This window comes from Xenopus tropicalis, chromosome 5, assembly GCF_000004195.4.
Source record: "Xenopus tropicalis strain Nigerian chromosome 5, UCB_Xtro_10.0, whole genome shotgun sequence".
Lineage (NCBI taxonomy): Eukaryota > Metazoa > Chordata > Amphibia > Anura > Pipidae > Xenopus > Xenopus tropicalis.
In genome coordinates, this window is record NC_030681.2 from 8669875 (window position 1) to 8686162 (window position 16288).

The 16288-nt window shown below is 40.7% G+C and overlaps 1 protein-coding gene across 2 annotated transcripts in view; it reads right to left on the reverse strand.

Annotated features, from left to right (window-relative positions):
* Nucleotides 1–16288, reverse strand: part of dnah14 (dynein axonemal heavy chain 14) — a 144187-nt gene that overhangs the window by 69874 nt on the left and 58025 nt on the right. For both annotated transcript variants that reach the window (XM_031902515.1, XM_018093963.2), the window contains 9 exons: nt 13716–13947; nt 12776–12829; nt 12465–12610; nt 10861–10929; nt 9197–9383; nt 7601–7680; nt 5521–5692; nt 3319–3408; nt 2016–2135 (listed from right to left, as the gene is read on the reverse strand). In XM_031902515.1, coding sequence (XP_031758375.1) covers nt 2016–2135; nt 3319–3408; nt 5521–5692; nt 7601–7680; nt 9197–9383; nt 10861–10929; nt 12465–12610; nt 12776–12829; nt 13716–13947 — 1150 coding nt within the window. The remainder of the gene's footprint in view (nt 1–2015; nt 2136–3318; nt 3409–5520; nt 5693–7600; nt 7681–9196; nt 9384–10860; nt 10930–12464; nt 12611–12775; nt 12830–13715; nt 13948–16288) is intronic.

Sequence of the window (16288 nt, forward strand, 5' to 3'; positions counted from 1 at the left end):
AGGTTAGATTATAAAATCTCACCTTAAGGGCAATAAAAATGGCAGTGCAGTAAGCAGGTAAGGACATCGGTAGCAAAAATCGCCAACTGCAGATCAGGAAAATCACTATTGATGTTCCCCGGTACCTGAAGCTTTAGTGTAGCATTGTCTGAAAGCACTGGAAGTTCTACTTCCACAACAGCTTAAGGGCCCTTGTTTGGACAACCCTGAATTACTGCGTTTATTGCCACCCAAGCTAAATTGCATCTCACTATTAATGTTTAGGTAATGAACAAATTTGTAGTAGCAGTAGAAGTAGTAATAGCTAAGTAGTGGGGGTCCAGATGCCCATGCCCACATTTAGAATATACTGCAGATTCAATAATTTTTATGCCAACCTCCTGTTCCAAATATGGTTAACATCTAGGTACCTTGCGTTTGGGACAGCCTGACCATACGGTTAACATCTAGGTACCTTGTGTTTGGGACAGCCTGACCATACGGTTAACATCTAGGTACCTTGTGTTTGGGGCAGCCTGACCATACGGTTAACATCTAGGTACCTTGTGTTTGGGACAGCCTGACCATACGGTTAACATCTAGGTACCTTGTGTTTGGGACAGCCTGACCATACGGTTAACATCTAGGTACCTTGTGTTTGGGGCAGCCTGACCATACGGTTAACATCTAGGTACCTTGTGTTTGGGACAGCCTGACCATACGGCTAACATCTAGGTACCTTGTGTTTGGGACAGCCTGACCATACGGCTAACATCCAGGTAACTTGTGTTTGGGACAGCCTGACCATACGGCTAACATCCAGGTACCTTGTGTTTGGGACAGCCTGACCATACGGCTAACATCCAGGTAACTTGTGTTTGGGGCAGCCTGACCATACGGCTAACATCCAGGTAACTTGTGTTTGGGACAGCCTGACCGTACGGCTAACATCCAGGTAACTTGTGTTTGGGACAGCCTGACCATACGGCTAACATCCAGGTAACTTGTGTTTGGGACAGCCTGACCGTACGGCTAACATCTAGGTAACTTGTGTTTGGGACAGCCTGACCGTACGGTTAACATCCAGGTAACTTGTGTTTGGGACAGCCTGACCATACGGCTAACATCCAGGTAACTTGTGTTTGGGGCAGCCTGACCATACGGCTAACATCTAGGTAACTTGTGTTTGGGACAGCCTGACCATACGGCTAACATCCAGGTAACTTGTGTTTGGGACAGCCTGACCATACGGCTAACATCCAGGTAACTTGTGTTTGGGACAGCCTGACCATATGGTTAACATCTAGGTACCTTGTATTTGGGACAGCATGACCATACGGTTAACATCCAGGTAACTTGTGTTTGGGACAGCCTGACCATACGGCTAACATTTAGGTACCTTGTGTTTGGGACAGCCTGACCATACGGCTAACATCTAGGTACCTTGTGTTTAGGACAACCTGACCATACGGCTAACATCTAGGTACCTTGTGTTTAGGACAGCCTGACCATACGGCTAACATCCAGGTACCTTGTGTTTGGGGCAGCCTGACCATACGGCTAACATCCAGGTACCTTGTGTTTGGGACAGCCTGACCGTACGGCTAACATCCAGGTACCTTGTGTTTGGGACAGCCTGACCATACGGCTAACATCCAGGTACCTTGTGTTTGGGACAGCCTGACCATACGGCTAATATCCAGGTACCTTGTGTTTGGGACAGCCTGACCATACGGCTAACATCCAGGTACCTTGTGTTTGGGACAGCCTGACCGTACGGTTAACATCCAGGTACCTTGTGTTTGGGACAGCCTGACCATACGGCTAACATCTAGGTACCTTGTGTTTGGGACAGCCTGACCATACGGCTAACATCCAGGTACCTTGTGTTTGGGACAGCCTGACCATATGGCTAACATCCAGGTACCTTGTGTTTGGGACAGCCTGACCATATGGCTAACATCCAGGTAACTTGTGTTTGGCACAGCCTGACCATGACACAGAAACAAGAACCCCAAGAACCAAAGAGAATTTACCTGGGGTGAGCTGTTTTCAGCAGGTAGAGAAGGCAAATACACCAAGGCCTTTTCCAAAATTCTTCTAACAGTGGTCTTTCCTCCACCAGCAGGGCCCACCAGCATGACTCCATGGCGTGCCTTGAATTCATATTCAGAGGGAATGACATGGAAACGCTAACCTTAATATTCATATAGAAGGATTTATAGGGAAAGCCTCCAACTGCCAGTTGCTTTAAGTAACATAAAATTCCTTTCTCTAGATTTAGATGGTGGTCATTGTTATTAACTAAGATAATGCATAAGGATAGATAAATACATAGATGATAGATAGATAGATAGATAGATGATAGAGAGATAGATAGATAGATGATAGATAGATAGATAGATAGATAGATAGATAGATAGATAGATGATAGATAGATAGATAGATAGATAGATGAGAAATAGATAGATATAGATAGATGATAAAAACATAGCTAGATAGTTGATAGATAGATGATAGATAGAGATAGATAGATAATAGATACATAATAATAGATACATAGATGATAGATAGATGATAGATAGATAGATGATAAATAGATATATATAGATAGATGATAAAAACATAGCTAGATAGTTGATAGATAGATGATAGAGATAGATAGATAGATAGATAGATAGATAGATAGATGATAGATAGATGATAGATAGATAGATAATAGATACATAATAATAGATACATAGATGATAGATAGATAGATGATAAATAGATAGATATAGATAGATGATAAAAACATAGCTAGATAGTTGATAGATAGATGATAGATAGAGATAGATAGGTAGATGATAGATAGATAGATAGATAGATAGATAGTTAGATAGATAGATAGATAGATAGATAATAGATAGTTGATAGATAGATCAATTGATATAGATAGATGATAAAAAACATAGCTAGATAGTTGATAGATAGATGATAGATAGCTAGATAGATAGATAGATGATAAATAGATAGATATAGATAGATGATAAAAACATAGCTAGAGTGTGGATTGGCACCTTACAGCAGCCCCTCTGGCATTTGCCCAAACCCGCAGATTGCCAGTCCGGGCCTGCTCTCTGGGGACTGTAGCAACCAATGAAATGTTTGCTTTCATTAGTCTTACTGCAGTTAACTGATCAGAGCTTAAAGCTAATTGGATGCAGTCAGTTACAACTCCACAGTTAAATTATTTTTTTTAATTCCCCGCTCGTGTCGGTGACCTACAGCAGAAGTTTTTCCTACTGCCGAGCTCATCATATAATCTGTCCCGTCTGTATGGGGGAATTATGCACTTACCGCAATCTGGTTATGAAACTGTATGACCTTCTCCACCTGAGTCTCCCAAGGCTGCAAACCTAATTCATGACTTGCCAGGGATATTGCTTTCTGTAAGAAATTAAAATCATCATGTTTGAAGCTGTAGGGCTGAGACAGGCAAATGATGAGCCGTAAGTGCCTAGGCTAGGAACTCGGGGTGCACGTGAGAGCCTGTTAATGAGGCGGAAGGCCAATTAGAAGAGGAAAAATTGTAAGCTATTTAGACAAAGTTATGGATCTCGCTGCTGCAAAATTGCTTTTCTCTAAATGCACTTGGAGCCCCGCAGGTAGAATAAAAAAGTGCAGTAATTGCATATGTGAGATAAATGAGAGCATTATGGGCCTTTTGTATATTTAAAGATATGCTAAGACAAGAAAAAGCACCAAAATGAAAAATATAAAATATTTATAAGATGCCCTTATTTTCTATTAAACAGACAATAAAGTGTGTTGGCATATCTTATTCAGAGCACAGATTATTCCCTCTGTGTATATATATTAGTTTGGACAGCAGTGTGTGAGTGTACAGCTTACTGTGTGCCCAGAACATTCCTTCTCTGTATATTTGTATTTATACATATGGGTAGGGGAGTGCCATAGTGTTTCCCTTAGACAGTACAGTATGGGGGTACAGCTTATTGTGTGCCCAGAACATTCCTTCTCTGTATATTTGTATTTATACATATGGGTAGGGAGTGCCATAGTGTTTCCCTTAGACAGTACAGTATGGGGGTACAGCTTACTGTGTGCCCAGAACATTCCTTCTCTGTATATTTGTATTTATACATATGGGTAGGGGGTGCCATAGTGTTTCCCTTAGACAGTACAGTATGGGGGTACAGCTTATTGTGTGCCCAGAACATTCCTTCTCTGTATATTTGTATTTATACATATGGGTAGGGGGTGCCATAGTGTTTCCCTTAGACAGTACAGTATGGGGGAACAGCTTATTGTGTGCCCAGAACATTCCTTCTCTGTATATTTGTATTTATACATATGGGTAGGGGGTGCCATAGTGTTTCCCTTAGACAGTACAGTATGGGGGAACAGCTTATTGTGTGCCCAGAACATTCCTTCTCTGTATATTTGTATTTATACATATGGGTAGGGGGTGCCATAGTGTTTCCCTTAGACAGTACAGTATGGGGGAACAGCTTATTGTGTGCCCAGAACATTCCTTCTATGTATATTTGTATTTATACATATGGGTAGGGGGTGCCATAGTGTTTCCCTTAGACAGTACAGTATGGGGGAACAGCTTATTGTGTGCCCAGAACATTCCTTCTCTGTATATTTGTATTTATACATATGGGTAGGGGGTGCCATAGTGTTTCCCTTAGGCAGTACAGTATGGGGGTACAGCTTATTGTGTGCCCAGAACATTCCTTCTCTGTATATTTGTATTTATACATATGGGTAGGGGGTGCCATAGTGTTTCCCTTAGACAGTACAGTATGGGGGTACAGCTTATTGTGTGCCCAGAACATTCCTTCTCTGTATATTTGTATTTATACATATGGGTAGGGGGTGCCATAGTGTTTCCCTTAGACAGTACAGTATGGGGTACAGCTTATTGTGTGCCCAGAACATTCCTTCTCTGTATATTTGTATTTATACATAAGGGTAGGGGGTGCCATAGTGTTTTCCTTTAGACAGTACAGTATGGGGGTACAGCTTATTGTGTGCCCAGAACATTCCTTCTCTGTATATTTGTATTTATACATATGGGTAGGGGGTGCCATAGTGTTTCCCTTAGACAGTACAGTATGGGGGAACAGCTTATTGTGTGCCCAGAACATTCCCTCTCTGTATATTTGTATTTATACATATGGGTAGGAGGTGCCATAGTGTTTCCCTTAGACAGTACAGTATGGGGGTACAGCTTATTGTGTGCCCAGAACATTCCATCTCTGTATATTTGTATTTATACATATGGGTAGGAGGTGCCATAGTGTTTCCCTTAGACAGTACAGTATGGGGGTACAGCTTATTGTGTGCCCAGAACATTCCTTCTCTGTATATTTGTATTTATACATATGGGTAGGAGGTGCCATAGTGTTTCCCTTAGACAGTACAGTATGGGGGTACAGCTTATTGTGTGCCCAGAACATTCCTTATCTGTATATTTATGACGTCCTTTATCATACGAGTATCCAGCTGAACCTTCCCCACAAGCATTACCTCCAGTCTCTTGGTATTCGCCTTCTCAATGACAACTCCTGGGAACAGGTCAGCCATAATGTTTTCAAAGAGTGGGACGTCCTCAGCTAGAAACTTGGGCAGGTTGGCCTCTTTTAGTGCCCTGATTATTATCAGCGATTCATCAGCAGGAGAGAGCCTGACGTGCTGGCCTCTGGAAACAGGAAAATACATTCGTTATCCTAATGTTTCTTCTGGAGCTAGGACCTTCTCCCCACTATGAGTTCTGCCTAATTAAATATATATACACTGCCAGCCAATCAGAGCCCTGTATGGTGCTGATGCAGCCTCCTAGGTTCCATGCGTCAATGGCGATTGCTACATGGACTTTTTTTTTCTTTTTGTTTTCATTATATTGGCAATTAAAGTGATTGTTCACCTATGAATTAACTTTTAGTATGATGTAGAATGCTATTATGAGCCAACTTGCAATTGGTCGTCATTTCTTTATTACTTGTGGTTTTTGAATAATTACACTTTTTGTTCAGCGGCTTTCCAGTTTGGAATTTCAGTCGTTATCTGGTCGCTAGGGTACAAATTAACCTAGCAACCTGGCAGTGGTTTAAAAGAGAGACAGGAATATGAATAGAGGAGGGCCTAAATAGAAAGACTGTTAATAAAAAGAGACAGTAACAATAAAACTGAAGCCTCACAGGAATAGTTTTTTTGGCTGCCGGGGTCAGTGACCCCCATTTGAAAACTGGAAAGAGTCAGAAGAGAACGGCAAATAATTCAAAAACTAAAAAAAAATGAAAAAGGAAGACCAAATGAAAAGGTAAAGTTTAAAAGAGAGACAGGAATATGAATAGAGGAGGGCCAAATTGAAAGTTTGTTAATAAAAAGAGACAGTAACAATAAAAGTGTAGCCTCACAGGAATATTTTTTGGGCTGTCGGGGTCAGTGACCCCCATCTGAAATCTGGAAAGAGTCAGAAGGGAACGGCAAATAATTCAAAAACTATAAAAACTGAAAAAGGAAGACCAATTGAAAAATTGCTATGAATAGGCCATTCTATAACATACGATTGTAAGTGCAGGAAGTGTCTCCTGTTGCTTCTCTGCTCAGTTCCATGGCTTGATGAGCAAAGCAAACCTGAGTGAAATAGTGACCTCTGCAGGCCAAATTGTCATTGAAAATGGCAGAATGCTAACAAGGTTTTACTAAGCAATAACATTTAAATCCAGCATATTTCAGACTGCATTGTTTATTCAGCAGGAATTTTTTTTTCCAAAATGTGTAATTACACTTCCCCTTTAAAATGTATGCAATAACACTGACTATTCCATATTTTAAATCCTTCCAATTAAATTGGCTCCATTTTGCTGGTTTATAACAATGTTACCCCCCCCCCAACCGCCTCCATGAACACATCTCCAGCGTGACTTAAGCAAAGGCTTTAGTTAATCCTTACAGTTCTTTTTTTTGGATTTCAAGGATATTTAGAAGTGATCCGGTTCTCCCTGTTCCCATCCATATTAATATTTCGCTTGCCCAGCAGGTTTGGGTTTTAGTGCAGTATCAGCTTATACTTCCAGTGGAATCCAAAAATCTGTATCACAAAGCGTCAGCTTCATCGGAAACAGGAAAAAAACCCGCCGGCCTGGGGTTTGTATGGCCGGGGAGAGCGGCAGCTGCGCCCGCCCATTTATAGGGCTGATTCCCTATTCATAGGAACTCATTAAGGATAATTATTTCTCCTAATTACCCTCAGCTTTATTGCTTTCTTTCTTTGTCACTCAGATTTGCTAAATAATTTGAGTTTTGAAGAGAACAGGCCCCAATAATATTCTTCTCTACATTTTCCTTATCGATAAGCTGCTTATGCAGGGGGTGACTTATAAAGGGTAAAAACATATCCTGACAACGTTTCCACTGATTTTTTAGTGATTTTTGGCAAAATAAATTTACCCCAGGCAAGAATGTAAATAATTTTCTAATAAAAAAAAGCCTAGAACAATCCCACAGATTACTAGTTCATTAATGAATCATTTCCCTGGCTGTGGGTACAGGTTTCCTATGAAACAAGAGCTGTGTTATGTCCCCCCTTAGATACATTACTCACCCCAATTCCAAGTCTTGCTTTTTCTGACCAGCCATAACCAGCACAGTCTTGATGGCTCTCATTCCAAAGTCATAATGATTCTATAGAGAGGAGAACACGGACAGGTGTGACTAGAGGGACCAAATATGGTGCAACACAGCACTGGAAGATAATATGGACAAACTGCAATTAATCTGGGCGCTATGGTCTTGCATTAAACCTCTAGAAGAGAGGGATAACACTATCGATATCAATATCAATCACCTGTTGCTACTAGGCTACTTGCCATGCCGGCCGCCTGTCACAAGAGCAACAGGTGGGCAAGTGGGAGCAGGTAACCATAAAACCACCATCCTGGGACCCTTGTCCAAGGAAACCATATCCACCTTGGCACTTGTGGATTGATAAGAATGCTGTGAGGTTTTCATTGGTTTTGTTGATATACCTTGTAGCTTTCTACTTTGAATGTAAATGTTATAAACCTTTTGCTATGCAAGGGCCAAAGCTTTTTGTAGAAGTTCAGGTTCTGAAATCTGTACCGGCCAAGGGCAACCTCAAACCTTAAATATTAACATCTTTACTCGGGGTATTCACATCACAATGCCTTTGCATTAAACAGTTGCACATTATAAGATCATACGTGAGATTCCCTGGCTAAAAAGGAGGATAGCATGGAAAACAATGGGGAATATAACAGAGAGAGACTGAGTCAGCAGTGGTAAACAGGACACAAAGAAACAGCAAAGGGAATGAAGGCAAAAGCAACAAGAAAAAGAATGGAAAGCACAAAAAAGAAGAAATCAAAAAAGAAAGGGAGACAATGGGACGAAGAAGGCAAGAAAGAAAATTAAAAACTATAGAAAAAGGTCAATAAGGGCAAACAAACAAGAGGGGTCATTTATGACTTGGAAAGCAGGGTGCAAAGTGCAAAAAACAGGCGCACTAAAGCTGGCCATACACGGGCAGATCCACTCACTTGTCACCAAGTGAGCGGATCTTCACCGGATATCCCCACCTACGGGAGGGCGATATCGGGGAGGCATGTAGGCGAATTCGATTTTCTAACCAATTTCAGGCCAGATATCGGTCGGCCGGGCCCCTTGTTTCTGCCGGGCCGATAAGCTGCCGAATCGGTCCAAGGGACCCATATCAGCAGCTATAATGGGCCTGTGTATGGGGACCTTAAGTGATACTTTTGCACTTTGCGCCCTGCGTTCTAGAGATGTGCCCGCAGGTTCAGAGGTGCAGGTCAGCTACTTGTAATTGAGAAACAAAATGATACTGCGTAGAGGGAGAAAGCTATGTTATTCTGGGGGCTGTTTGAGTCATTTTAGGGGATTTTAAAATAAAAGGCTTACTTATCCGTTAAAAAGGACAGGGGACTATGGCAAAACAATTAAGAGCAGAACATACAAGTACACAGAGCTGTCCTCCATATATTCTTGAGTTACAGATCCTAGCACCCACTGACAGTGCTTATTTGGTTTATTTGGGTTTGATACATGTGCTGTACATCCTTGGCTAGCAGTTTTAGAAAGGAAGCAACGGAATCTCCATTATTTTTAACCCTGAACAGCCCATAAGCATATGCTATGAAGATATGCAACAAACTGCTACCTGCTGAGAGAGCTGCTTGCTTGCCAGTTGGTACAGGTTCACCAGTTTCCCAGAGAGCGACTTTGCCGCTTTGAAACCTTCAGAGAAAAGCATTATTTCCGCTATGAGCTGGTAGTCTGGAACCATCATGGCAACTGGCCTGAAGAGGGATTTCAGATTGTCTGGGAGCTCTACCCGACCTTTATACCTAAAAAGGCAAAAATACAAGATGCACAATGTAGAGTGAAGCCAATAAATAGGAGTTTTACAGTGAAGTCAAGTACAGGTACTGTTTTATTATTACAGAGAAAAGGGAATCATTTAACCATGAAATAAACCCAATAGGGCTGTTCTGCCCCCAATAAGGGGTAATTATATCTTAGTTGGGATCAAGTACAGGTACTGTTTTATTATTACAGAGAAAAGGGAATCATTTAACCATTAAATAAACCCAATAGGACTGTTCTGCCCCCAATAAGGGGTAATTATATCTTAGTTGGGATCAAGTACAGGTACTGTTTTATTATTACAGAGAAAAGGGAATCATTTAACCATTAAATAAACCCAACAGGGCTGTTCTGCCCCCAATAAGGGGTAATTATATCTTAGTTGGGATCAAGTACAGGTACTGTTTTATTATTACAGAGAAAAGGGAATCATTTAACCATTAAATAAACCCAATAGGGCTGTTCTGCCCCAATAAGGGGTAATTATATCTTAGTTGGGATCAAGTACAGGTACTGTTTTATTATTACAGAGAAAAGGGAATCATTTAACCATTAAATAAACCCAATAGGACTGTTCTGCCCCCAATAAGGGGTAATTATATCTTAGTTGGGATCAAGTACAGGTACTGTTTTATTATTACAGAGAAAAGGGAAATAATTTTTAAAAAATTTGAATTACTTAATCAAAACTTGAGTCTATGGGAGATGGCCTTTCCATAATTCTGGATAACGGGTTTCTTGATAGCAAATCCCTTTCCTGTACATTGATTTTTCTTTTTTTATGTTTCATCTGCTAAAAACTGCTAAAAAATTTGTGAAACATCAAAAAGTATGGAGATCCAAATTACAAAGGGGCCCTTATCTGGAAAACCACAGGACCCGAGCATTCTGGATAACAGGTCCCATACCTGTAGTGCAATATACAAAGAGTATTTTCATATCTTGATGGTACTGGCCCTTTAATCAAGTACCTAATAACTTTGGACACAAGTTTAGAAGATACTTTATTGCTTCCTACGAACTTTCTTCAGCATCTGCCCAATAAATAACAGAATAAGATAATGTGCGGTACATGCCCCCTGACAGGTAGAGCGGAGGTAGTAAATGATATTCCATGACACAGTAACTCAGTCACGAAATGCAGTGAGAGAGTCTTAAAATAGTGCAACATTCATTCCATCCACACTTATATCCATAGCTTTCCTTTACAGCTTTTACCCCCTGTTCTAATATAAAATTCATGCCACTCACAATCGGACGTTTGATCTAAATATCTGACCTGAGCGGTAAAGATAATTAGCGAAGGAAAAAAAAGAAAAGAATATTCCTTTTCACCCCGGGGATAATGGTATCACAACTCATTAGTTTCTGAATTTTGAATCCAAATGTATAATTTATAGAGAAAGACACTGAGCAGCCGGAATGGCGGAGAGAGAGAGAAGGTGTATCGGTGCTCACCCCGGATTCATGGTAATAAAGACTCCGCAGGACATGTTTAGCCGCATTTCTCTCCCCTCGAACACAAACCTAAAGAAAACACTGTCAGTATCTGTGCAGCAATATGGAAATGAAAACAGCGCGGGTTTTATTAGCTAGTCAAATGAGCGTTCGCTTCACGTTGTACAAAGTGTCTCGTTTGGGAAGGCAGATAAATCATAATAACATGCTTGTTATTGTAAAGGTTGCAGGCATATTAACCCCATGTTAGAGTTGGGTCAGAAACCAACATGGCTGACTTATCAAAGGATGAAGTCAAAGATTTGTGTTAATGCGCTTAATGCACTCCTAATTCCTTTGATTTGTAAGGATCCCGATGTCTTCAAGTTCCATAATATATTGAACTTAGATATTAGATCCTCAAAGGAGAGGAACAATGAAAAATTTAAGACCAAAAGAAATATTAGACCCATACTGCCATTACAATTAGGGATACACCAAACCCACTTTTTTGGGTTCGGCCGAACCCCCGAACCCACCTAGCAGAATTCGACTGAATCCGAATCCTAATTAGCTATGCTGATTAGGATCGGAAGGGGTTAAAAAATGGGCAGTGAATTTTTTTTCACTGCCCATTTAACCCTTTCGGAATCTTAATTAGCAATGCTATTTTCTACTAATTCGGTTCGGCCAGGACGGCAGATCCGGCCAAAACCGAATCCTTAAAAAAACGCCGGGATTTGGCCGAATCCCAAACCAAATCCAGTATTCTGTGCATCCCTAATTACAATTCTTTTTTAAGAAGCTTTTTGTAAAGTTTTGTTCTTTTTTATAAGCCCAGTGATCCCCAACCAGTGGCTCAGGGGCAACATGCTGCTCCCCAGCCCCTTGGATGTTGCTCTCAGTGCCCCCAAACCAGGGAGTTATTTTTGAATTCCTGACTTGGGGGCAAGTTTTGGTTGAATAAAAACAAGATTTCCTACCAAATAAAGCCCCTGTAAGCTGATAGGGTGCATAGAGACCCCTAATAGCCAATCACAGCCCTTATTTGGCTCCTCCATGAACTTTTATGGTGCTTGTGTTGCTCCCCAAGTCTTTTTACATTTGACTGTGGCTCATGAGTAAGAAAGTTATAAACCCCCCCCCTTTCACTGGGTAAAAGTGAAATTCTCAAACAGGTTAAAGATATGGAGGTAGAAGGTTAATATGATATGAATACTTCTCCTCTTCACATGGCCAGCTAATGTAGTTTGTGCTCAAAACAGGTTCTGAGCAAAATACAAGTGTTTATCCCACATTCTCCTAACTTCTTCCAGAGGGAGGTTCTGCAATCTCTTGTGAGCAAAGCTCTCTCTGATCCTATTTTTATTCTGTAAATCTTGATACTGTGTAAGATCCATGTTTGTTTTTAAGGAATATAAAGTGCTGTGTAACTTGTTGGCACTATATAAATTAAAGATGATGATTATACACTGTGATATCCTTCACACTGGCTGTCAAAGCACAGACACAACCCTATTGGTTCCCTATTTCCTTCTCCTCTTTCTTTAACCTGCGCAATCTTTCCTTTGTGGGTCCCCTCCAAAAGAAGTTTATCAGCACTGCATTGTATACAGATTCCCAACCTCATGACTTGGCTATCCTTAGCTGTCTTGATTGCGTGGATCTGTGAAGCGATTACAGAAAGGACTTCGATATCAATCCTGTTAAACTCATCGAAGCAACACCAGGCCCCAGACTGAGCCATTCCTGAGAAGAACTTCCCCATCATCTAAAAACAAGTTAAAATAGAAAGCAATAGGTTAAACAGTGTTCCCATACCACACACATTGGTAGATAAGTATACAGGCCACAAAACAGCAATAGCAAAATCTGGTTCCTTCTGTGAAATCCCCAAACCTGTCAGACAGCTACATATCTATGGCCATAAGCTTACCTTATAGTCCAAGCCTTCTGAGCAATTGAAGACCACGCAGTGTTTTCCCAGAGCCTGTAAATAAGGATTATTATTATTATTTTATGATTTTCGTAAAAATCTATAGTACTTTAGAGAGTCTTTCAAAGTACTTTATAGAGCCTATCAGAAATCAGTATTTCCATTTGGATAAATAAGTTTCCATCAGATAGATAGTACAATAAGCTGATATATGAGTGCCGTACTGTGTGCATAAGATAACTCTTCTCTGTCTCTGTATGTGAATCTGTCAAATAATAGTCTGTGTTCTGTTATATTGCAGCCTAAGGGGGAATTGCTTCTACGTCAGTGATACCCAGGGTCGGACGGGGCCGCCGGCACACCAATCACCGCAGGGCACTATACTGGGCCGCAGGTCTCCCTCCTGCTTCCCCCAATGTGAGAGGGGGTCGAATGGGTGGGGGGGGGGGGCATTGGGAGGGGGTTTGAAAGGGGGCCACTGGGGGGTGCAGGGGCCCCCAAGGCAGAAGCCCCGGTGGGCCCTGCACCCCTTTGTCTGACCCTGGTCATACCTAATATTTCAAGTGAAACCCTCCCAAGATGGGTTATGCATTAAAGGTTATTTGCACCAGGTTTAGCAACCTATGCAACCAATCAGCAGGTAGCATTTACTCAAACAAACATCTAAATGATTGCTATGGGCTACTAGATCTGATGTGAATGTTGCTCCTTTTATTACATTTCCCCATATATTGCAGCTGCATTAATCTATTACAAATCACCTCTGAGAACTTTTTTTTTGATAGTAAGCAATGAAACCCATTTACATGGTTAGTAATGGATTTCCATAAAGGAGGTCATTCATCCACATCATGATATACAGTTTCTATATAAGTATATCATTCTTATAAATACACTGCATTGCCCTTAGACTGGTTATATGTCTATGTGGGTGGCTTACTTTAGCTAGATCTTTGACTGTTTCAGTTTTCCCAGTGCCAGCTGGTCCAGCCGGTGACCCTCCGAGATGTAAATGTAAAGCGCCTGTCAGCGTCAGCCAGCAGCGATCAGTAAGGGGTGTAATAACCAGGCGGGAAGAGCACCCCAAGTATTCATAGCCGTAATGGAATGTGGCGTTCCCTTGCACTGCGTAGCAAGTCTTATTGTTTTCATTCCACTGGTATCGTAGCTGCCTGAAATAAAGAACAGATTGGTAATCCAGGCATCTACTCATACTTCTTGACACTACTACCTTGCCTCTATGCTGTCCAAGATTAAAGAAGGCATCATTGGTGGTTTCAGGGGATTTTTGAGTGAATAGTCACTGTTTGCAGCAGAGATATGTGGGAGTGAATGCCCCAGTTCCTGCACATAATGGGGGCCAGCAGACACAGGTAGGGAAAGTAGTTAAGGCTGGGTATATTAGATCAACACAGCAGGGAAAGATGGCCAACAACAGGGCAAAATGACAACAGACTCTTGTTTTGGTTGCCCAACTGCCTAAATGTTTCTAGAAAAAGAAGATCAACATAAAAAAAATAATAATAATAATAGTGGGCCTTTATCTAATTAAATTGGGGCTAGCACCACGTTTTGTCCTATTAGGTTGAGTGATAGGGTGAGCATCTGGGATTCGGTATACTAATCTCTCTGCAAAGTTAAGAATAACTGATTGACTTATTAGTGATTTATGAGTGTTTAATTAGGGTTCTACCATCTTATACCCTGTTTCCCCGAAAATAGGACATCCTCCGAAAGTAAGGCACCCCCCCGATTTTTCACCCCCCTCGGAAAATAAGGCACCCCCCGAAAATAAGACATTAATTAAGTGCATATTTGGAGCTTAAAAAAATATAAGACAGTGTCTTATTTTCGTGGAAACACGGTATATCTATTTTTAATCGATATATTGAATTACTCTCAACAAGAAATTTCCTGATTCGTTTTGTTTTGTATTTATTTATAGTATTATTCTTAGTATATTATTTATTAGAGAGTGATCACTGTATAGTATTGAGGGATTTATTGTATATCATGTACACTGTGTAATTGATTTGAAATAAAATTGAATCTATTGAATTGCACCTATCTAGTGTGGTAAGTTAATGGGAGCGCCAACTCACTGGTGGGTAGAAAAAGAAGTTCCATAGAGCAGGCGCTACAGTTCTACTTTGCATAACCACTGCCACCACACAAAATCTGTTTTGCTCCAGGCTTGCACCATCAAAAGATTTGGCTACAAATGGAGTTGGTCAGAGTAGCAAAGGATTTCCGGGTGGGCCATGGTCATAGTCTAGGAAAATTCTTATTAGTCCTTAATTTACCCTCTAAGGCATTTAACTCCATCTAATTGTTGGCAGACTGGATGTTGGGTTGTTTAGTGGTAGGGTTGCCACCCTTTCAGATGGCTAAACCCAAACTAAGGGGCTAATGGCATCTGGGCTGGGCACAATGTTGGGTGGGGTTATGACATCGGGGCAGGATTACTGCAACTTTTACATGAAATTGCCTGTATTTATTTGAATGGGACAGCTCTTTGGGGTGGGATGCCTGCTACAAAACCTACAGGGGGCATAGCCCTAGCTATATTTTGCCTAATAAGTAAATCAAATCCATTGAAAGTATTGGATCTATTATACAGAAACCCGTTATCCAAAAAGCTCTGAAATCAGCTATTTGAACTGAGAAAAAGAATTCCACCATTTTGATTGATTTGCTTTTTCTTTTTCAATAATAAGACATTAACTCTACTAGATGATAACTAAGCCATGTAAGTAGAAAAATACCACAGTTAGGATCTTAACATGTAAATGTTTTTTATTTATTGGCCAGATTATTGTTCGGGTTTCTTAATGCTGAACAAGAAACGAACAGACAGTTAAGACCTCAACAGGTTTAAGAAAAAACAAACTGTTTGGGTCAAAACTGCACAGCTGGCAGCTCTGTTTGGAGGGCACAATGCCAGGCTGGGGTCTAACATGGCTACAATGTACAGGTATGGGATCTATTATACCGAATACTTGGGAGCAGGGGTTCTCTGGATAAGTGGTCTTTCCGTAATTTGGATCTCCATACCTTAAATCTGTTCAAAATAATTTAAGCATTAATTAATTAAACCCAACAGGGTTGCTTCCAATAAAAATTAATGATATCTCAGTTAGGATTGAATGCATGGTACAGTTCTATTACAGAAATAAAGGGAATATTTTTCATTATTTTGAATTATTTGCTTAAAATGGAGTCTATGGGAGATGGCCTTCTGGATAACGGGTATCCGGATAACGAATCCAATACCTGTACTATATTTGGGGAACAAGGGTGAAAAGCTGCTTATGCATTTGAACAATATCAGATATATATGTGTAAAAATTATGTATATTTGTGTGTGTGTGTGTGTGTGAAAAGAAGAACCAAATCTGATTCGGTTCAGTAATTCCACACATACACACTTTGAGGTATATTTATCATGGTGTGTAAAAAGGGGAGCAAAACATTACCGATGTTGCTTATTGCAGCCAATCAGATGTTCTGCTT